Source organism: Rattus norvegicus, chromosome 14 (assembly GCF_021556685.1).
Source record: "Rattus norvegicus strain SHRSP/BbbUtx chromosome 14, alternate assembly SHRSP_T2T, whole genome shotgun sequence".
Classification (NCBI taxonomy): domain Eukaryota; kingdom Metazoa; phylum Chordata; class Mammalia; order Rodentia; family Muridae; genus Rattus; species Rattus norvegicus.
The window spans coordinates 77037213-77060628 of NC_141547.1; the positions used below are offsets into that span (position 1 = coordinate 77037213).

General features: G+C 48.1%; 1 protein-coding gene across 5 annotated transcripts; it reads left to right on the plus strand.

Annotated features, from left to right (window-relative positions):
• The first annotated feature begins 21 nt into the window (after positions 1-21).
• Positions 22-21735, plus strand: Zbtb49 (zinc finger and BTB domain containing 49). Of its 5 annotated transcripts, NR_174704.1 has the most exons (9): positions 22-129; positions 4476-4642; positions 6652-7733; positions 9020-9244; positions 10443-10489; positions 16359-16432; positions 18508-18590; positions 18678-18839; positions 20709-21735. NR_174704.1 is itself a non-coding variant. In NM_001394682.2 (8 exons), exons 2-8 carry the CDS (start codon positions 4491-4493, stop codon positions 21383-21385), a joined length of 2277 nt encoding a protein of 758 aa, NP_001381611.1. In that variant the 5' UTR covers positions 22-129; positions 4476-4490; the 3' UTR covers positions 21386-21735. The 5 variants fall into 5 exon arrangements, 3 of the variants coding, with proteins under 3 accessions (NP_001381611.1, NP_001388316.1, NP_001388315.1); NM_001394682.2 differs by lacking the exon at positions 9020-9244; NR_174703.1 differs by lacking the exons at positions 6652-7733; positions 9020-9244.
• The last annotated feature ends 1681 nt before the right edge of the window (positions 21736-23416 follow it).

Consider the following 23416-nt stretch of genomic DNA (forward strand, 5'->3'; position numbering starts at 1 on the left):
GGAAGTTGCCGACGAGCTGCCGAGGGGGCGTTGTCGGAATGGTTCCGAGGCGGTTGGAGTCCTGCAGTTGACACCAGTTTGACGAGAACGAGTGTCAAGGAGGCGGCCGGGCGAGAGCGGCCTCCGTGGGTAAGGCGTCCTGGGACACTCGACTCGCGTGGGCTCCGGGTCAGCGCGGCTAGAGTGCGCGAGGCCCACTGACAGCGCGGTGTGATGGGGCCTGGCGGAGCACAAAGCTAAGATCCGTGCACTGGAGCGGGGCCTCCTCTTTCCTGCAGTCACCCTTGCTGCTGCGGTCTGCGCGCTCTTGGTGCCTGCGTCACCCCTAGATAGGAGAGGGGCCAGACCCCTTAGTCACGCCCTGCCTCATTCAGCGCATGGCCTTACGTACCTTGGTGTCCCATCGGTAGAATGCTATTATTGCAGCGCCTACTCCTCGGGACCTTGTAGGACTAAAAGATTTGTTTCATGTCAGGTGCTGGGTGGTCTTCTGCGGTTTAGTGGGTGCTCACTAGACGTTAGCTGTTCTCAACCTGAAAGACAGCATCTGGTATCCATTAGTTGTCATTATTGCTTAAAAGGTTGAATGAACGTCAAACAGGCAATGAACAGTATTGTGAGAAACATCGACCCAGGCATGGGCATTTGTTGGTGACTGGGAGGTTTCCTTCTGCTTGTTGTGACTCCTAACGCAAGGTACAACAGATGTGGTAGTTCAGATGAGAGAGATTTACTTTCTCACACTTCTAGAGGATGGATGGTCAGGAATGGGGTGTGTTCAAATTTGTTTGCTTTAGAGAACCGTCCTGGCTTACCAGTGGTCATTCTTGTTGTATCCCCGCACAATCTTCCCTCTGTGCCACTGCAGCACTGACATTTCTGCTGCAGAGCCCAACCGAATAGGCTGTTTTGAAAAAGCACAGTTCCCTTCCTAAAGGTCTAATTGCTACAGGTAAACCAAATTGTGAGGTTCTGGAGAATGCAACGGAATGCATAAAGAACCCATTTGAGTGGCATGGCCTTGTAACGTCAGAACTAGGGAGGTGAAGATAGGTGGATTCCTGGAGTTAGTGAGCCTCACATGTAAGTAAGAGACCCTTTCTCAAACAACAACAACAGCAAACCAAGGTGACCAGATAGCTCCTGAGGAACAATGCCTGGGGTTGGCTTCCACACATGTGCACCCATGTAGACACAAAACATGCACATAGGTCTGCACGTACACTCAGAAAAAGTCATAAAGATGGGCACAGTAGTTAACAGCTCCTGAGGACCCCTCTAAAGCTTGATATAAACAGTTCCATGGCAAACCTCCCACAGGTCATCCACCGGTGTTAACTACTTGGCAGTTACCCCACCAAACAGAAGGGACTTTGCTGTGGGAGCCCCTTGGGTTCAAATTCTTCGAGGCTCCTCTTTCCTTGAGAAGCTCTCCTTCATTCACACCATCCAAGCTGTTTTGTTCCCTGCTTCTCCTTGCCTTTCTCACTCTGGTATTTGCATTGTTTGATGTCTTTCACACTGATCTTCCTACTATCATATTCTTAGTTTCAATTTTAGCTTGCCGAACTAGAAGGAAGCCTACAGTTCTCTAGTCTAATGGAGTCACTCCATTCTCAAACTACACACTGGGTACCTGTGAGGCCCCAGACACTTGCAGGTGTCAGAGCTACAGCAATCAGCCAAGGAGAGGCGAGCCATGTCTTTACCACATAAAGACTGTTGCTTTTGCCTCCTAGGCTGAGTTCCCTAATCGTCCACTCAGCTGTGAACTTGCCAGTAGACAACCCAGTGAGGAAAGACACACCCTTGTGGTCCAGCCACCCCACATTTGTACTCTGCTGCACTGAGGACTAAACCTTAACTCTATCATCTTTTGGAAATACTTCATATCCAAACTACAATGTAGTGTGGGAGGGTCTCCACAGGCTTTACAGCAAGCAGGGGAAAACAGTCACAGTGAGGTAAGAATAAAATACAATCAGCTCAATTTCATAACTAGAACTGGACCAGGCCAGGACTTCTAGAGTCTGACCCAGATCATTTTACTTTACTCATATTTAAGCACAGTGCAACTTGGGGAGGGTCTGATAATAATTACATCACTTCCAAGTGCACAGCAGTTTTAAGACATGTTTACATTGAGATTCTTTACAAAGTATATCTGGTTTCCTTAACAAGAATGGGTACTCTTGATTTAGAAATAGTGCCCAAGATTTAGGATCCAGGGAAATTGAAACGTAATAAGGTAAACATAAAGTCTGTAGGATTGGCCAGGCCCTTAAGATAACATAGAAGTCACTAGGCTGTTGTTTTTGTACATATGACATCTCCCACAAAGATGACTTTTATGGCCTAGAAGTAATGCTCAAGGTTGTAAGGAGAAAGGGTCTGGGATAAGTTAAACATCAATTCTGTAAGATATGGGGAGGGCCTGGCTCAACAGGTAGCAAAGGATCACCAGGTTGTAAACCTCATTTCCCCCAGAATTCCAGGAAAACAGCTAAGCACTTCAGTCCATTGAAGAGATAAGCTGTGTGTTTAGCTTTTCTGGCTTCTCCAGTCTTAACTGTGTAGAGGCCTCTATTGCCCTCTACGAATTATTGCACCAGATTACTGTTTAGATCCTGGGCATCCTCCCATTCCTCTTCTGCTATGTTTGGATGCCAGAGGCTGCACCTGACCCAGCTGTGTGCCCACATGTCTAGCTGTAATTGTTCCATTCAGGTGATCTGAAGCTTCCTGGACACCTGGTGTGCGGCCCTCTCAGTTATTGCCCCAGAGGATAGCCCACAGTAGTTACTCAGGTGGATGAGGAATGACCAGGTTTTTGTATCCACACAGGAGTTTCCTGTCTCTTCCCCAGTCAGAGCCAGGGTTATCAGATGGTGTGAAGCTTAGTGTGACCTGCCCTCTGTCTCCATGGTGTGCCACCTACTATTCAGCCATACTCTGGAGCCAAGGAAGTTCCTGCCCTGGAGGTCCTCCACACCTACTGGTCATAGACCCCTGCACTCTCCACTCTGTTTCCTGTATCTGTGAGGAGCACAAAGGCACACCTAAGTAGACATGGTGCAGGTCTAATGGCGTTGCTCTCTGCCTGATGATGGTAGTTATCTTAGTTTGTACCTTACCTACTACCCAAATAGGCTCTTCGTTTTCTCTAGCTTTGAATTCACTGACCCATGCATAGATGCGTATTTGTTACTTTGACCGCTGCTATAACAAAATATCTGATACTGGAAAATTAAGGAAGAGCTTCTTTTAGCTCATGGTCTAAGGGCGTAGTCCATCATGGCAGGGTTTGGTTGGTGGGAGGAGTGAGAAACAGGTGGTCCTATCACATCTGCAGCCAGGGGTCAGGATGCTGCTGCTGCTCAGCTGCTTCCTGCTTTTCACTGATTCTGGGACCCCAGCCATAGATAATGTCACCCACATTCAGTGTGGGTCTTCCCTGTTCACTTAAGCCTTTCTGCAAGCCCTCGGACACTGAGAGGGGCACAGCCCCAGGATTCACAATCCCGCCAAGTTAAAGGTCAAGATTAAGCATCACGAAGTATTTAATAAATACAGGTTTGATCTTAGCTGGCTGACGTGTTTTTCTATGCTTGTTTGTGTAAATGTATTGATTTTCATTTTTAATTTGGAATATTCATAGTGAAGGAGTTAAAATAAAAACTTCATAAAAACTACAAAAGAACAGCAGATAAGGGGACAGGACAGAACGGGCCTGAGACGTGCCCGGCCAAGCCTAAAAACAAGGTCATGGGATTGTTCCAGGAACTGGCTAGCCACTACCAAACTCCCTGCTCTACAAATAGAGATAAGACGCTCTCCTACATTGTGAACACTCCAGCCCACACGTACTGCTTGCTGATGAGACCTTGTACCCATTTCCCTTGCTGATATATAAATCAACCAATCAAGTATAACCACGGTAAATCCCCTTGCCTTCCCCTATAAAAAGCCTTAAATTTCAAGTCTTGGGGTCGACTCCTCTGTCTCCTGTGTGAGATACGAGCCGTCCCACAGCTCTGATAATAAACTGCCTCGTGTGCTTTACATCAAGAGCCAGTCTCTCGAGTTTCTTGGGGGAGTACAATCCTGCGACTAGAGTGGGGTCTCCCAAGAGGGGGTCCTACAATAGTTGGCCAGAAAAAGAAATTCAGTACAGTCTTATCACCGGCTGCAGTCTACGTTAGTACACTCACAGACTTTGGGTTTCACATAGCTAATGACGTCCATAATGGATCTCTAAGAGGAGACATTGCCATATTACAGAGATTTGAACAACTCTGAGTTAGGTGCTGCCAAAACATTTCAGCGTGTGTGTGTGTGTGTGTGTGTGTGTGTGTGTGTGTGTGTGTGTGTGTGTGTAACTGTAACGATGCACAAGATGAAAACCAAGGGCAGTTTGCATTTGGGGCCCCCTTCGTGCCAATGGTGTCCTGAGTCTCTTGTATTTTCTACTGTAGGTCTCATGGTCTAGTATGGACCCTGTTGCTATTCATAGCTGCCACCTCCTCCAGCAGCTGCGAGAGCAGCGGATCCAGGGCCTGCTTTGTGACTGCATGCTGGTGGTGAGGGGCGTGTGCTTCAAAGCACACAAGAATGTGCTGGCAGCCTTCAGCCAGTATTTCAGGTGAGTGCCTCCACTGCTGCTGTGGAGGGCCTGCTTCCTCAGGGGAGGGGGCTTCTGTCTTTATCTTTGGAGTTTAAACAAAATGACAGTTTATGGGTTTTCTTTTTTCTTTAATTAGAATCACTTTGTGTTTAGAGTAATTCTAAAGAAGAGAGACTCTTAGCTAAAGTATATTGGGATGACTGAAAAGAATTTCAGTGTTCTTTCTGTATTTCACTTCCTTTCCAGATAAAATGATTGAGGAGTTGAATCTGAGGTAGGAATTTCACCGTCATAAGACTTTAGAATGGAGGATGCTGGCTGTCACTGTCACATCTTTCATCCCAGCACATGAGAGGCCATAGCAACAGCATAGAGAGTTCAGGCCAGGCAGGGCAGAGGGATGTTCTGTCTGTGAAGAGAAAGAAATCAGCATAGGGAAAGCGTTCTGTGTGCTCTCCTCCTTCCCGCCCTCCCTGTTGACCCACTTCCCTTCCTTTCTAAGAAAGCGGGATTCAGTTTTTGCCTTTCATTTGAATGTTGTAAGAAACTCTTTGGTTTAACCTCATCTTAGTTACTCTGCTGTTATTTTGACTTACGTGATTTAATTATACACACTGAATAACACCAGGCAGAGTGCTGCAGTGTAGCTAAACCTTCATACAGTTGTCTGTTCTTCAGAAGTGCACTCTCTGGTTAGTAAGTCTTTCCTTAGTGCACATGGACCTGCTGTGGTCAGCAGAGTGTGGGAAGTGGCCTGCTCTTGCCTTAATAGCACTGCATCATGGCACTAAGCTCTTGTGTGCATTGCTCACACACTATAACAACTCAGTTCAGTGGAGTGGGTGCTGGTTTTTGTCCTTGGGCAGAACGATCCTAGACTTGGGGCTTTGCTGTCCCCGGTTTCACTGTCTTCCCAGAACAGGTTGTTCTCTTCCCAGGTGTGATAATGTGGGCTCTTCTGAGCTGGCACAAAAACCAAAGGCTGTTGGGGAAACAGGTGACTATTGGCAAAATAACTGCAGCAGATGGGTAAGAGAGTTTACTCAAGTCATCTTCTCAAGTTGTACTTGATACCAGTTCCCTCACCCGTGAATGACCCAACTGGACAAGGAGCCTGGGCCTCATGTGCCTTTTTCTTTGTGAAGTCAGGTGCATTTCTTCCTGTTGGTGTATGGACCGTTGAGTCTCTGCAAAGCTAAGCAGCCCAAAGGGCCTGGTAGTACAAGCATTGGTGAAGCAGAGGCAGGTAAATCTCTGTGAATTCTAGGCCAGCAGAGCATGGTCTGTATAGCAAGTCCCAGGCAAGCTAAGTCTACAAGTCAAAAACCAGAAACCAAACCAAAATAAAAAAAAACTTAGCAGCCAAATTACAGGGATATAGTGAGTAAATGCTTCACTTGGTTAGTGTGTCTGACTTTACTTTTAAAAGGTTTTAAGGCACTTAAGTATATAAATATTTTTGTTATAAGGTGTGAAATGGATCTTGTCAGACTAAACATGAAGCACTGAAGTATGTACCCCCCCTTTTTGCTATACTATGTCAGTGTATAATTGGTGCATGTGGTTGAGCAGTGTACATAGATCATGTTCTATAGATTTTCTGCATGAAGACCAGACTCAATGAAAACTCCAGGCAAAGCTGGGAGATAGAGACATGTGGATCTCTGCGGCTCAGTGGCCAGCCAGCCTCACCTGCTCTGCAACCCCTGGGCCAATTAGAGACTCCATTTTCTTAAACAGAGTTCTAGTGCCTGAGGAGCAGCACCCAAAGCTTTCCTCTGACCTCTACATATGTGCTCATGTGCACATACACACACACACACTCACACATACACGGTACACTTGAACACACAAACAAATCCAAAAAACTAAAATAAGATCAGTAAAAGTGAAACAGTTTTAGAAATAAAGCATTGAAAATACTCGTGACAGAAACCTTAGTTAGTGTTCATAGACACACTCTTTTGAAGATTTGTGTGTGGACTTAGCAGGACGTGAAGGCAGCTAAAGCGTTCTCTCTTTGTCAGGAGTCTTTTTCAGAACTCTTCCAGCCAGAAGAATGACATCTTTCACCTGGACGTTAAAAACGTCAGTGGCATCGGGCAGATCCTGGACTTCATGTACACGTCGCGCCTCGACCTTAACCAGGACAACATTCAGGTGATGCTGGACACAGCGCAGTGTTTGCAAGTGCAGAACGTTCTGAATCTGTGCCACACGTTTCTGAAGTCGGCCTCCGCGGCACCGCTGCCAGGCTTGCCTTGTGCTGGCGGTTTCTCCCTGCAGGGTGTGAGTCTGGACGGCACCTGCGCGGCGGCGAGTGAGCACTACCCCCCTCACTCACTGCAGGACTGCCCTATGGAAGGCCCGCGGGCTAAAGACGTGTCCAGAGGGAATCCCCGTGCTCCACCAGCAGATTTCGGTCGTCCCACAGGAGAAGGGTCAAAACCAGCTGCCGCAAGTGGCAGCTGCCCAGAGGCGCCCCGCAAACAGCCCAACTGCTATTACAAACTCAGAACACTGTACAGCAAGCAGTACTACAAGCAAACTGCCTGCCCCAGTCCGGTGCCTGCCACAGAGCAGCCGCCCACTCCCCGTGCCTCCACAGACCTCGCTGCAGCAGACTCACAGCCGCCTGTGGAGGGCCGTGCAGGGGTCCCGGAGTCTCCAGAGCACTTGGCTTCCACTGTTGTGGCTCCACCGGTCAGGAGCTCTGGCATCGACTCAGAGGCAGACACCCTTTCTCAGCCACCTGCCAAGCAGATGAGGCTGAAGAAGGCCATGCACCTGAAGAAACTAAACTTTCTTAAGTCACAGCAGTCAGCTGAGTGCACTTCACATCCTCAGTCAGATAATGTGTTAGTCAGGGGGGAGGAATCTGCTGCTAAGGAAGATGCAGGGGAAAGAGCCGGAAGCCAGACAACTGAAGACAAAGGGAGGGAAGAACTGGGTCCAGAGAGCAGCCGCGAGGTGGAGATGCCAGGAGCCCCAGCTTCCTGGGAAGACCCGTCCCAGGCCCTCCAGTCCCAGAAACAGTATGCGTGTGAATTGTGTGGGAAGCCTTTTAAACACCCAAGCAATCTGGAGCTGCACAAACGGTCTCATACAGGTACACTGCCTGGGTCCCACAGGCATAGAAGAGGGAGCAGTCCCCTGGCCAGCCTTGTCTGTAAGACACCGGACTCCTCAGTGGAGCCGGTGCTGTCTGTAACGAGTCTCCAGGATGCTAGTTGCCCTCTGTCGCACTTCTTGTGATGTATGCACAGGTTCTGTGCAGTCTCATCAAGCTGCTATATAAAGGTGGCTTCTTTATGATCCATGCCATCAGTCTGGTGCAGTCAGCTCCCGTGGTGCACTCAGGTGTCTAACTCTAAAACAGACACGCTGTGTTTAGTGGCCTCTTTAGGGTTCTTAAGCCTGTTTTCTCAGCAGAATGTTGACAGATAGTGAACTGTAACAGTTAAATTTGAGTCATTTTGAAACTTCTCTCAGAAGTAATTTTAATTTGAGAAGTTAGGATTTTGGAGGCAGGAAGGAAACTAAATAAGAATGCACTACTTGACTTTTTGTTTATTTTTGCTTTAATGGTACAGGATGCTGTACAGGTGCCCTGCCACTGAGCTATGTCCGTCCCCAGCCCTCCTCTCCACCTGATATTTTCAATGAAAACTCTTCCACCTTGGATATTGAGCTTCCAACGTTTATTATTTTAATTCATACTATTGTCTTCCCAAAAAGTTTTTAAAGGTATAATCTAATATATATCACACTGTGTAATTCCATGCCTCACTCTCCCCCTGGCTGAGATAGAATTATTAGTGAATCATGAAATGGTAACAGTTAAGGCATAACCATGAATGAAGTGTAATGGCGCACATCTTTAATCCCAGTACTTGGGAGGCAGAGCTTGGCAGATCTCTTGTGAGTCTGAGGACTGCTTGGTCTACATAGTGAATTACTGGACACCCAAAGCTACAGAGTGAACCTCTGTCTCAAAAATACCTCAGCCCATCCCAAAAGACACAGGCATGAGCAGTGGCAACAGCAGCTTCCAGATTGCCTGTTTGTAAGCTGCCAGCTCCTTCCCTCACAGGCTAATCTCTTGCCACTTTGGGCTTCCAGTTTGCTCAGGTAAAAAGTCCTTTATAGATGTCAGTATATTCACATGTAAAGGATCTTATTTTTATATAACACACACACACACACACACACACACACACACACACACACACGCACACACACACACACCACTATTAGTAGTAGTTTAAAATGAGACCAGGTAAATACAGTCCTCATTCAGTCTTGCTATGAGAACAACTTAATTTAAATCATTTTGTTTGCTTAATTTCCTACAGCCTGAGGAATACTATTAGTTTTATTTTATTTTTCTTTTAGAAACTTACCTGTTGTAGCTTTAAAGGAGCAAAATTAAATTGCTAATTCTGGAGAGCATCTGTGAGTGACAGATACAGTCATAGGGCAGAGACACTTCCTCGGACATAAGTGCTGCACTGAGATGGCAGCCGAGCGTGGCCTGGACGCCAGGGACCTGTCTCAGAATGGTGCAGATGCCACTTCCTCCCTCCTCGGTGTGCTGTGGAAGCTGCCAGTGGCCACATGGTGTGTGATGATGTCCCCCTCATAGCCGATGAGACGTGTGTTTCTCTGTCTTCAGAATGCCTTCTGTTTCATTTCTAATGTGTATGCTAATAGTCACAGCCCATGACACAAAAGCTCTGTAGAGCCTCAATATTGACAGTGGGAAGGGCTCCCAAGACCTGTTGGAGTACGGATGTTAAAACCTTGGTCTCTTGTGACCCACAACTTCTCTTTTTTAAACTCCTCTCTCTTGTGGGGGATTGAGCCCCAATAATTACAGGAAGAAGGCAGAACATAGGCATACATGGCCATGATCATCTAGGGCTGAAGACTAGCTGCAGGCTGCATTGCTGACGTCACGTGCCCTGTATGCAGGAGAACAGTGTTACTTTTAAGAGGGTCTTAATGTAGCCACTTGAACTAGGGAGAGTGGGGAAATGACAGTTCTTAGGGGTTCAACATGTGTTTATTAGGCTCATGCTGACCAAAGGTGGCACCTTAAAGTGCACCTTCCAGCAAATCCCCATCCGGCTGCAGCTTCTTGTAGCATTCTGTATCCTCCAGTCTGTCCTGTCCCAGAGTACAATAACTGATACTGCACTCAAGTGGAGAAGACAGCAGGCCACACCTCTCCGTGAGCTCCACTTCTGTGTCCGCTAAGGCAGGGAGGGAGGGAGTGCAGAGGGCTGTTCCTCAGGCTGCTTGTGCCTACCCTTTGGGCTCCAGTGCTCACGGCCCCCGTGGTGTGAGGGGATTGTCTGGTAGGAGTTAGAGGTCTAGTAGAGTCATACAACAAGAACACCCTCCTTTGGTTTTGTGATGAAAGGAAGCTGGGCAGCTTTTTTTTAAATTCACCATAGGTTTGTATTTAGAGAAGAGTTTGACTTTTAGGTGAAGGTATATAGATTTGATTTTCACCGTCTTTCTGGAGTGTGTCAGGCGAGTGATAAGTGTTGGAAGTAGAGATGCCCCTCACTGTGGGAATAAAGAGTATCACGTGCTGGGTGTGGTGACTCTCACCTGTAATCTCTGGAGCCTGAGGCAGGAAATACCGAGAGTTCCAGGTCAGCCTGGGAGAGAGGGAGATTTGGTTCTAAAATAAAACACAGAACAGTGAAATGATGTCTTGGAAAGGGAAGATGCAGGAGATAAGGATTTTAAACAAATGATTGTGCAAATTTGTACTGATGACAGCTTGTTGTGTTTTGCTTTGTTTTAGGTGAGAAACCTTTTGAATGTAACATTTGTGGGAAACACTTCTCTCAGGTGGGAATACTCTTATTTACTGTTGATAATTGGCAGCCTCAACCCCATTGCTTACCTTATTACCAATAAGACTCACTTTTGTCCTCAGAAGAAACCTGTGGTGGTAGCTACAGTTTAGAGTCGGGGGCTGGGTCAGAACACTTACTTGTAGTGCATTAGAAGGTGCCGCTATTGTGAGTGAGAGTCCTCACAGCACCTTATCTGTTCTCGACTCATACTGGGTCCTGCCGTCTTGAAGTTCCTAGTGGTCCACAGTGAGCTTCCCTGGAGCCACACTGTTTGCTGGGCTAGGTCCAAGCCAAATATTTACTCCCTTTGGGACCATAGGCAGGATATTAGGCTAGAGAAGACCAAGCTATTTTTATCCTCTACTTTGACGACAGCCTTTGAACTGACTTTTGGGCCTGTGGAGTTATCTCATATTGATTTATGCCTTGCTGTGGCAAGTACTGTGTTGGCATTTGGAGACATTTCCTCCACAGAAGGTGTCTAGCATCATAACTGGCTCTGAGTAAGTTCCCTCTAAAATAGGAATAGAGTATCCCTCTGTTCATGGTCATGTTCTGGGTGCTAGGCTTCCAGGGCGGGACTCTGCAGGGGGAACAGCCAACACGGCTCCCCTACTCGGTGCAGTAGTCCCTTAGTGGTGCTGTGTGAGTTTCTGCTCAGCCAGGAAATGGCTTTGGGCTGGTCCTGTCAGTGCAGGAGACTGTGATGAGGGGGGATTGGAAAGGAACTCCCATGGAGCATAGGAGCAGTGAGTGCCATTTGATGCATATCCTGGTTCTTCCAGGGTCCACTGAGGGTGTTGGCTCCCGCTTCCTGTGCATCCACCCGAGCTGGCTAGTTTACTCATTACTCTTACCTCTCCGTGATGCCCTGCATCTTGTTGTTGGCCCTGTCTGCCCTGGATGATGACTTTGGGACAGCCTCATCACAGTACCAACAGGAGCCCCAACTCTGGACAGGTGCTGAGGGTACGTCCCTTTGTCACCGTTCCCTAGGAGACTGTCACTGCCTTTCACTTGGGCTCCTAGAGTGCTTAAGAGTCTGGATTTGAACCTGCATCTGTCAGATGTACTGTCCTATGACCTTGGATGGGACAGCGTCTTGATCTGTTAGACAAGGTTGAAGAAGCACCTGCCCTAGAGAGTGTGCAGGGTTAAGGAGTTGAGGAGGCCAAATTCTTAGACCAGCATGTGCCCTCCATCATGGCTCTGCATCCCAGTCCTTTAACCTCCCCACCATCACCATGTCCATCCTAGCTACGCAGGACTGTAACCAGTGACATAGCTACTGCAAGTTGTCCGCTAGTCTTCACATGTGGTTTTTACATGCTCCTCCCCACCCCCAGGAAAGTATATGAGTAAAAATTAAGAAAAGTAAAGTGGCAAACTGTTGATGACCATTGATAGTAAGCAACTGCCACGCTTCTCTAGGCCTCATTCTCACTCTTACAGTTCTATCCTATGGAGCTGGTGGAAGGATTCAGTCCCTTTCACACGAGTATCTTCCTGCTCAGAGCCCTTCTGTGGCTCCACTTGGTAACCAGAATACATCAGCACACTCAGGAACTCTGCCAGCCATGACCCCCATGCCAACCCAGCACTACTGCTAGGCTGTCCCTCAGAAATTCCAAGTTCCTGCTTTGAGTGGGTCTCTGTGGTCTTTTTAAAGAGTGTTTTGATGTGCAGCCGAGCTTAGGAACCATGGTTTAGACCGACTTATAGTAAGTGCCCACCCTCTGCATGCCACCCAGGCTGAGTGTCTGGATAACTCCTTTCTTCTGGGTTGCCTTCTGCTTTTGTCAGGTTTTTATTAACGCAGAGCTGCCCATAGCTGTGGTTTCAGATGGCTCTCGCTGTCTTATTTTCATAGCAGAAGGATGGGGCTGTTTTGGGAAAGGACTGTTTTAAAAGCCTGATTCAGCAAGAGTTGCATGTTACTAAGCTACCCTAGCTCTGCCACTTGCTGGGATGGGACAGATAGAAGAAAGGCTCTTAGGAGCTTGTTCTTCAGAGGGAGAAAAGGCTGTGTGCACCGTCAAGGGCAAGGATACTTGGGGCATGCTTCACCAGAATACATGTAGGAACAGTGCATACAGAGGGAAGGGAACAATCATGGCCACCCAACCCGGGTGCCATTTGGGGCAGGCTAAAGGCAGCACTTGACTCTCCTTGGATGAACCTTGCAGACTGCTAGGACTAGGTGGAGGGAGGGGTGCTGTTTGTTGCATGGGGTTACCTAGGAGCTAGTAGCCCACCCTCCCACTTGTGCTATGCATTCTTCTAGGAATGACTGGAGTGAATGGTGATATTCACAGTGGATTGGGATGTCCTTCCTAACCTGCCAGAGTGCGCTGGAGTACTAAGTTCCTAAGGGCTTTTTCTTTGGGAAATGTTTACCAGTGGGAATCTCTGATCCTGTTTCCTAAGGACAGGCTATCTAGAAGGGTTAGCTTGTCTGCACTTACCCACAGCTTTACTAATGAGCCAGATGCTCTGTAGCACACGAGCCAGCATCATCACTCAGCTGTTTACAGCATTACGTTCTCTTAGAGAATGGTCATGTCTTGTGTTCTATGTTGCCTGTGTGGTGCACAAGGCCACCAATACATCCATGACAGTGGGGAGAGAGGAAGCCTGGTGACTCAGCTGTCTTTGGAGAAGAGCAATGCTGTTCTTTCTCCACCCCTCTCCCCAGGTGGGGGTGTTGGGGAACAGGAAGAAAAGCTTTAATCAGGTGGTACCACATTCCAAGAGGCAGAGGGCAGTCTTGGGTAAGAGGCCCTGTTTTCCAGTAGTGCTGTCTAGATGGGAGTGGCTTCCCTTGTTTCCTGCTGCATATCAAGGATGCCCTCTGGGGCAGTTCAGAAGCAGGGTCCTGGGTGCTGGGCTAATGTCAGAGCAACTGTTCACCCTGTCCTTGGTGTAAGTGCAGGAATCAGGGACACCATAATGACCATGTCTTAAAGTGCTGACATGGGGCCCAAACTTCAGTGGATCTAGTCACATCATTTCCTAACATTAACTGGGAAAGTGTGTGTGTTTGTCTTTAGTGCCTTTTTTTATTTTGCTATTATCTGAAATTCTAAAGATTTGGAACTCAACTAGATGACTAATATCTGAGATGCCTTTCTGTCTTAGAACTTGTGAGGCCCTCTCTCTTACTCAGCTGCCGTCTGCCCATAAGGGAGGCCAGGTTCCTGTATGGTTAAATACTGAGGTTTGAGTCCACAGCAGAAAGTTTATTGTAAGAGTAATTAAACTCAGATGGTACTTTAAAAAATGTATTATGTATTTATTTACTGGGGGCCTCAGTGTGTGTGGCCAGAAGACTGGGGAGTCAGTTCTCTCCTTACACCATGAATGTGAGGCCTGGGGGCTGAATGAGTGTGTCAGGTGGAGACAAGTGCTTTACCTGTTGAGCCATCGAATGGCCCCAGATGTCGTTACTTTTTCTGGTGAGATTTTTCTGTTAACTTTTCTGATTTAACTTCAAAGTGATTAGAAACAAAATTATTTTTTGCTAACATCTTGGGCAGCGTTTTATTAGCACAACTTTGAAGTCTCAGCAGATAAAACCTGAATTAGGCCCAGCATTCAGGAGATGGCAGATCTCTGTAAATTTAAGGCCAGCCTGGTCTACAGAGTAAGTTTCAGGCCAACCAGGGCAACATAGTGAGATCCAGTCTCAGGAAACAAACAGTAGCATCAAAACCAGGTGAATTAGCTCTCTCAGTTGCAGTCTCTCAACAGCTTCAGCTGACTTCTCTGTAATTCAGTACAGTTCTATAAGCCTTGAGTTAAGCACTATATGCAGCCAATGCACAGAGCTCTGTTCGTAACATTATCATCACTGCTTGGCATGGTTTCTCTAAACAAAATTGCAGATTTTTTTAAAAGATGTTGTCTGTGCATTTTGGATCCCAATAGTGTGGCTACAATCTATTAAAAATAGAAAGTATGGGTTGATGCCTAAAGTAATAGGGCCCAGTCTCCTGGGTCATCTGTATAAATTACTTAAATGCATAAAGTTTGGGTTTTTTTGTTTGTTTGTTTTTTTGTTGTTTTTGTTCAAATTATTCCATTAGTTTTATTTACTCTGTAGAGTTTGTTACCTCAGTATGTGCTACTCTGCCTGGGAAAAGATGCTGATTTCAATATATATTTCCATGTCAATCGGTAAAGACGTGTTAAGGTTTTGTTGCTGTTGCTTTCTTTTGTTGGTTGTCTTTTTTGGTTTTTTCAAGACAGTCTCCCTATGTGGTTCTGGCTGCCCTGGTACTTCTAGTGTCACTGGCTTACCTCACACTCACAGTAGTTTTCAGGCCTGTCCTACCACGTTCATCTAGTACTGCTGTCACACAGTCCATCAGAAGAGCATTAGGTTATATTTGCTTTGAGCATGTGTGAAGTGCGTGTGCATGCGTGTGCGTATGTGTGTGTATGTTGTGTGTCCTACTTATAAAGGGCTAGCCTGTGTTTCATCATCATCCATCTTTATTGAGCGACTTAAGAGATAGCAAGTGGCATATTGATTGTTTTGGTGTATGACATTGGTTTTTCTGAAAAGTGGGTATTGCTGACTAAAGCAATTAGTATTTGAAACCCACTCTCCAAGGAGCCATATCCCAGGGGGCAAAGCGGGTATCGTGTTGGCTGTTCAGGACAGTTTCTTGTAATTTGCAAAAGCAGAGAAGACCTGCACACACAAGACCAGTACTAACCAGCCCAGCTATAGCCCTGGGCAGCTGTTCTGGTGCCAAATCTATTTTTCAGATGAAAAATAGAACACTCATTGCCACTGGGTATAAAGGTCTAATTAGAATTTTAGCATGGATTTTGCTGTTGATATTTGCCGTGGTCTTGTTGCTAAAGGTTTCTATATTAAAAACAGGCTGTTTACCCGCATTCTGCCAAAATCTGTCTGATTATTGAAAGTCCCAGTTTTCTCTCAGCTGTGTTTAGCACAGTCTTGAATATAATGTGTAACTGAGGTTTCCCCTGAATCAGATTCCACAAGTGTCTTTTGTACTGGTGAGTTTTAATTCACAGATGGACTATAACTGTCTCTGCAGTTTGCTTAAGGCTGCTTGCGGAAGTAAAGAGCGAGTTTGCCTGCCAGCCGTTGCTTGTTCTCCCTTCTGGTTCTGCTGTGTACCGCAGTGTGGCCCTTGGGCATCTTTGTCACTGAGGGCTTGCTTGGCAGGAGGACACTAATAGCTTGAGCTGTTCAGGTATAGTGAGGAAAGGCTTTGCCTCTCAACCCTAGTTTGGAACATTTCCAAGTGGGGTTTGTACATGGGAAGCATTTGCAGCTGTCACCGTATTAGGTAATTTTCTGACTTCATACCATTAAGTGTATAGAAATGGATATGCAGACCCTGCTAGCTTAACAGACTAGGATGCAGACCCTGCCATGCTGCATGGTTCTCCTGAGATGCACTCTTGCACAGAGGTAAAGATGAAACGCTGGCCAGGCAGAGCCAATCTTACTGTGAGAGCATACACTTTCTGGAAACAGCTTTTTCATCTTTTGTACAAATGCATGTTTTTGAAAGAAGTCACAAGCATTGAGATAAGCCCCCTTAGTGCTAGGTTCTCCAGATGACCTTGCACGTGGATGGTCCTAATTAACAAGGTCTGCTTAAAATTAGACTTGGGAGCCCAAGTGCCTTCCCAGGGTAGCCTGCCCTTTACAAGGGAGGCATCACCAAGTAGACACCAGTGTGAGGCCACAGCTGGGCTCCTTGTACAGCAGGTGGCTGGAAGTATGGTGGGTGGGACCTGCTAAATCTGTCAGTTCTCCTTTGAGCTTCTGTAATTTTTTTTCTGACCTTACTGATGTGTCTCTTGCCCTCTTGTAGGCAGGCAACCTTCAGACTCACTTACGCCGGCACTCTGGGGAGAAGCCATACATCTGTGAAATCTGTGGAAAGAGGTTAGTGCTGGGCTGGGGGTGCCACGTGTAAGGACCGTGTATGGTCCAAGTGTCTTTGTTCAGTGTCATGTCATTGGCTGCCAGGGCTCACGCAGCCATGGCGGAACATAAGTGCATTCACTCTGCAACAGGAAGAGAATAAGAAGAGAAGTTAACAGAAAGCATGAAATCTAAGCCGGAGCCCCAGGAAGGAAAGCGGCTTTACAGGAAACAGATTAACTTATGTTGAAGTGTTCATTCTGAAAGCATCTCCAAGGAGGAGACGTCTAGTCAGGGGAAACAGTGCCTGCGGCCTGAGTAACTAGACCTCCAGAGAGAAGGCAACAGAAGGTATCTAAGCTGTGTTATCAAACCAGGCTGTTGGCTTCGGGACAGAATTGATGACACTCAGCCTTGCTGGGTGAGTTTTGACCTGAAAACCGAATGTTGGCATGGCAACAGAGAATCAGCCTCTTTAGGTGAATTGATGCCAGTGCAATGATTCTCTCATGGGGCATGGGGTAATAAGCAAGGCGCTAGTCCATCCCTCCCGTGTAAAGAGCACAGCCTCAGCCCTCTATCCCCTTGCTTGGTAACAGGCCAAGAGCTTCTTACTCTACTCCTGCCACTGTGTTAGAATTGCAGGCCTTCACCAGAAGCCTCGCATGGCATCTCCGTTGCTCCATGCCTGGTTTCCATCACTTAGTTACTCATTCACCCAGCATCTGCTACTCCCACTGTCTGCTCAGGGCTGTGAGGGAACATAAACGTCAGCCACTCAGAGTCTCTACCCTTCACAAGTCCCCCTTGCAGTCAGTGTCTGGAGTTTAGAGACAGACATGGGATTATTCAGAAGTTGGAGTTCAAACACATCCCACAGCACATGCTGTGAGCACAGCAGAGGGAGAAGCAAGCCTCAGATAGGTTTTGGGAGTATGGCCTGCTGCTACATTGAGGAAAATGGAGCACATCAAAGGCTGCCGTGCTGACCATGGCTCCCTTCTGTTGCAGCTACCTGAACAAGCTAAGCCAAGCTCTGGGCGGTAGTCATCTGGTCATGGCAGGGGCCAAGCAGCACACAGAACGGCCCCACATACTCTCACTTCCCATAGGCTCCTGAGTATAGTTTGCAGAGTTTAAAATTAGGACCTTGGGATTTCATGTAAATCTCTTCTGTGCCTCACCTGCCCTGGAACAACCCGCCAGCCATCACGGGGTGGGAGTCTGGGGCAACCAGGAAAGAGTAGACTTTCACAACATGGATGAGGAGGTACTTGCTGCCTAAGACCCTGAGACTCTCTGCACTCACTGTGTTTCCCATCAGAAACATAGGCGATAGGGTAAGAGGGTTTCCTGGTATCTGGAGATAGTCATGGAAGGTGACAGCCGTCAGGTCCCCAACTTGTCCTCGGCTGGGGCAGCTGCTCAGTGAACTCTGGTTCCATTTTCGTCCCCATCTCTGTTCCTGTCTCAGGATGGATGTGTTTAGGCTTCAGTTTGGGCTCACGGTGAGCTCGCTCATTTGCTAGGGAGGGTACAGGGGAAGCTGACTCTGTATCTCACCCTGGGATGAGCAGAGTTGGGTTTAATGCCAGGACCATGCAGAGCTCACCCTCTGCTCTTCACTGTGTCCTGGGCTGGTGTTTTCCCACAAACCCGTAACCCCAGCAGGATGTCAGCACCACAGGGCTCCACATTCACCTGAACCGTGAGCTTGCCAGTGAGGTGGCTCAGATCAAATGCACTTGGAGGCCAAGCCTAGTGACCTGAGTTGGTTCCTGGGAGCCATATGGTGGAAGGAGAGAACTAATTCCCTAAGTTGTCCTCTGACCTCCACTTGCATGCTGCATTGTACAGACACATGCACTAAATACATAAATGAATTTTCTTTTGGCTTTTTGGTCTTATGAGGTTGGAAACGGTAGAGTGTGATGAAGCAAGAAGCAAGTGTCTTAAAACCAAAATGCTGGCGTCATGTTCTACCTTCCTGCACCAGAGGGATGGAAATGTGTTTACACTAGAGCAGGCCACAGCCAGCTACTCGGAGCAGGTGGAGCAGTCAGTGTCACCTGATAGGACTTTGCACTTCCTTGCAGGTTTGCAGCCTCTGGTGACGTCCAGCGCCACATCATCATTCACTCTGGAGAGAAGCCACACTTGTGTGACACATGCGGCCGAGGTATTGCTGAGTGAGCACTTCCTTTGTTCTCAGGGTCACTGCTACAGGTCTCGTCTGCCGGCCTAACCCCTGCTGTGGTCTGTCTAGGGTTCAGCAACTTCAGTAATTTGAAAGAGCACAAAAAGACGCACACAGCTGACAAGGTGTTCACCTGTGATGAGTGTGGGAAGTCCTTCAACATGCAGAGGAAGCTGGTGAAGCACCGTGTGCGGCACACGGGAGAGCGGCCATACAGCTGCCCTGCCTGTGGTGAGTCTAATGTTGGCCAGCGGTAGACTGGCCTCATCCAGTGTGAGGTGGAGGGGGCCCACCCTGCTGCTGCTGGCTGCCATAAGCCACTGTTCTCTCACAGGGCGGGGGTTCCTTTGCTTCCATATGGGAATAATGCCACATAACAGACTCTGTATCTGTAGGCATCAGGGACTGCCTGATGCCCAGATACAAAGTGACTCCAAGCCCCACCACCCAGAGCTGGCAGCCCCAGTGGGAAGGGTAGAGTGTGGGAACATACTTTGGGAACTAAGGGCAGGCTTCTTGGAGTCATGGGTTAGAAAGCAAAGGGCCTGTCTAGGCCTCAGCGAGGACGTTGATGGTAAATGAAGGATAGGTAGCTCTCTACCTCGGGTGCCTTGCTGCACGTACGAGGACCAAGCGTCGGGCACTGGTAGCTTGTGACTACATGGAATCAAGTCATCCCCCCCCCCCCCCCCGACACTTGAAGAAGGCATGTGCCCACATACGTACCGTGTGTGCTGGCTTGACATTGCTATGCTTCTGTGATGGCTGAGAGAGCAGTCTTTATGGCAAGTCTGTTCAGAGCAGTTGTGGGGGTGCTCAGAGCACACCTGGATTAGGGTCTGCGAGACTGGGGCTGCAGTTGGCATCCAACAGCACAGAACTTGGGAATGCAGCCAGGACTTCCCTCCCATCTCTGTTCTGACAGACCTAGCCTACTGCACACTGCCCTGATAACTGTGAGATCAGGTTTCACTCCTCTTTTCATGGTGACTCCAAATGGTTAAAGCATATATGTACTGGGGACCCTACAGATGGTGGCCGCAGCTTCCCAGAAGTCCCAGATGAGCGTTAAGTTAAGGGTACAGTGAGAGGCAAAGCATCTTCTCCTGCCCAGAGGTGGTAGGGAGCAGAACGCAGCTAGGACACGGTGGTGTAGGAGCCAGGACACAGCCATAGACTACCACAAACATTACCAAGATGACAGAGATGATGTAGAGCTGCGAAGAGACCTGACTATGATGTCATGTGAGAACTCTGACCCTAGCATTGGGCTAAACAGTATGAGCTATTAGTGGGTGCTGGTTCAGGTTTTATATGGAGGTATTCAGAATTTTTTTTCTTGGAGAGCCCTATCCAGTTTGTTCAATCAATGGCATTCTTCTTTGTAGCCCCATTCCACATGCTCCTATTGCTTTACAAGGCCTACATAGCTGAGGAATGAAAGGTAGTGGTGTTTGACAGTCAGTAAGGGAGAAGTTCTCAGTATGTCCAACATGCATGGGGTATTTCCTTTAAGGGAGCTCTCTAACCATTAGGCCTTTGCAGTTACCTACTGAGTTCCATTCCTCACAGGGAAGCAGGCTGAAGGACAGACAAATGTATGCATGTCTTTGGTACAAGTGTACTGCCCAGACATGAGGAAAGTGGTGTGACTAGGTCCTAGGCTGGCCATGTGGCACTGCTGTAGTAGCCGGCCACTACCAACACACCACCGTTCTAGACAGAAACCAGAGCAGAGCGATTGGTTTGGGCTTTCGGTTTCCTTCAGAGGTCTAGCCCTAGACTCACTTTCACTAGCTGGGCCCTCTCTCCTAAAGGTTCCACATCCTCTCTAAATACCACCCTCAGTAGAGGACTGAGGACTTCACAGGTTCATGTGACAGCCGCATGTCACAGGACTGCCATTGTTGGAGGGCAGTGTTTAGCCTGATATGGGAGCAGCTGCTGGCTGCCCAGGCAGACTCGTGCTGAGTCTCAAACTGCCAGGAGATGGAAAGGTATTTCATTCAAAGGGAGGGTGCCATCACCCACCAGCTTCCCTTATATCAGATGTTCAGAAGGAGGGGAGCCTTCCACTTCTAAAGTACCCCTTCTCTGCAGGGAAGTGCTTTGGGGGCTCAGGAGACCTGCGTAGGCACGTCCGCACTCACACTGGGGAAAAGCCGTACAGCTGTGAGATCTGCAGCAAGTGTTTTACACGCTCCGCCGTGCTGCGGCGGCACAAGAGGATGCACGGCAGAGCTGAGGCCAGGAGCCCAGTCGTGCTGGATGAGCTGAGCCAGGCCATTGAGACCTCTGACCTTGACAGGTCTCAGAGCTCGGACTCCTTCTCCCAGGACGTGTCTGTCACACTGATGCCTGTGTCTGTCAAGCTCCCTGCGCACCCCGTGGAAAGTTCTGTGGCTGGATTTGATGGTCACTGTACTGGCTCCTACTGTAAGTTACGCTCCATGCTTCACCCTCCTAGCATGAGTGACCAGGACAAACTGAGCCTGGAACCCACTAAGGTGGCCAAGCCACCAGAGTTGCACAGCCAGCCGCAGGCCTACACTTACTCAGATGTGGACAGCTCAGCAGGTGTGCAGCAGCCACAGGCTGATGGCACGGCTGTGTCCCGCTCCTCCCTGGCCACTCTGGACAACCACTGCACTGAGCCACTGGGCAGCCGGGCACCTTCGGTGACTTACAGGAGCTCTGAGGGACAGTTTTTCTCTAGTATGACTCTCTGGGGGCTGGCAATGAAGACGCTGCAGAATGAGCATGAGCTGGAGCAGTGACATCTCATAGCACTGAATGGCTACGTGATTCCCTCCCACTGACTGCTGGGAGCTCTAGCACCATGAATTCAGGCTTTGGGAGAAAGCCCTGCTCGCCCCCTGCAGTCCCAGGGAGGCAGACTGCATAGGGTATAAGAACAGCCGGCGCACGTTAGTGTGACAGCGTACCTCATGTCAGCTACTGTACATTTTGGTCCTGCTAAATGGCATATGTATATACAAAAATATAGATATTTTTACATTTTTATATGATAGAAATGTTTAGTATATTTTAAAATATTTATACAGATTCTATTTGTATATCGAACTTATAATTTAATTTGAATAAACAAGCTAGTTTTTCCATATAATGTTTTGTATTTTGTAATTTTTTTCCAGTACTTTACTCTTTTTTTTTTTTTTTTAAATTCAGGGTCTCACTACGTAGCCTTGAACTGTTTGTCTAAGTAGATCAGGCTGACCTTGAACCTTGGCCAGGCTAAGTCCTCCAGTCCGAGTACCACAGCTCCCTGACCGGGTCATACATCTCATTGATGGACAAACCATTCTGTTCTCTGTGTACCTGACTGGTAACAAGTGGCCCTTTGGTTTCTAGATAATGCTTCCGTTGAGCCCTCACCCCTCTCACAGCCACCCTGTGCTGTCCTTGTCAGTCTCCGCCAGCTCCTGGGGTTATAGCCCTCCTTTCATCCTTCCTGTGGTCTTGCCATGGTTCTGAGAACACAGAAGCGAATAGGAACATTCGTCTAACTCCCACTCGCGTGTCTACAGTTCAAGTGCAGCCCGCTCCCCCTGTCATTGCTGCAGAGGGCAGTAAGCCACTGTGCAGGCCTTTGGTCTCCGTGCAGGGAATGCAGGCCAGGATGTAATGCCTGGCGGACACTCAGCACTCATGTGGCCGTGGGTGCTTTGGAAGGTTTGCTCATTGGAATATGGCCCCCTAGATTGAGCCTCTGATTTTCCTTTGAGTCCCAGTCATTCAGACCTTAGTCCCAGTACTTCACTGAGATGTTTTTCCTCAGGTCACCAGTGACCTCTCCATTGCAATTCACAAATAGATTCTCAGTCTCCAACTCAGGCAACTCTCAGGTGGACCTGAGAGAATCGGCCATCTTTCTAGATCTACTCCTTTCTCCAGCGACGGCCCAGTCTCAGAACTCATCTTCACTGACTCCGCTCCACAGCTGAACATTAAATGCCCAGAGTCCAGGCCCTGGACCCCCGCTCTTCTTCCTGTCCACTCCTTAGATCCCAGGACTACTGACTGCAGGTCTGTGAATCCTGGACCTCTCAGAGCTCTGGAGTCATATGACCCCACATCAGTTCAGTTCTGCACCGGGATGGTCACAGCCGCCTTTCACTCTAGCTCCAGGGCGGTCTAACTCCCTCTTCTGGCCTCTGCCGGCACATCACTCACTGGTACAGATGATGTGAGACCCTCTGCCATGCCCTCATGCTCTCATCAACTCCAGCACCCCAGCAAGGTAGCACTGGTCCCATAGTGGGTTAGCTCTTTCCAGATACCTTCCTCAGATGCAAACTCACTTCGACACATCTCTCTAAGTGGTACACAGTGACCTTACTGTGTCATAAATTGATAAATTGTCACTGACATTGTTCCATGTCAAAAACATCTGTAGAAGGACATCTGTGCCAGGAGTCCACATACAACTCTTTGCCATCACTGCAAAATAACAAGTTTATTTTAAAAATCACTAGTTGTATGCTTTTATGATGTGTAAATGAGGCTTAAAAAAATAAACGACAAAAAGTGAACCAAAAAAAATGCTGTTGGCACTAGCATTCTGCATGCGTGCGTAAATGCCTTGTCTGGGATCCTTTCAGCTTGATGGGGTCGGTGATGGAGCGCAGGCTAGCTGTGCTCTTCTGCCTTGGCTGCTGCTTTCTGCAAGTTTCCAATTAGCCAGCAGATGGCAGCATCACCATTCACAACCTCAGAAACATGGCCTCATCCGGTAGCAAATGCCAATGGCTGCTTTGCGCTGTGGCACTGTGGCATCCTTGGAGTTT

Bases quoted from the DNA above. Each gene is read 5' to 3' on its own strand.
- Zbtb49 (NM_001394682.2), top strand. From the start codon at position 4,491: ATGGACCCTGTTGCTATTCATAGCTGCCACCTCCTCCAGCAGCTGCGA. The intron at 4,643-6,651 runs GTGAGTGCCTCC...TCTCTTTGTCAG, and splicing joins GCCTTCAGCCAGTATTTCAG to GAGTCTTTTTCAGAACTCTT. The intron at 7,734-10,442 runs GTACACTGCCTG...GCTTTGTTTTAG, and splicing joins GCACAAACGGTCTCATACAG to GTGAGAAACCTTTTGAATGT.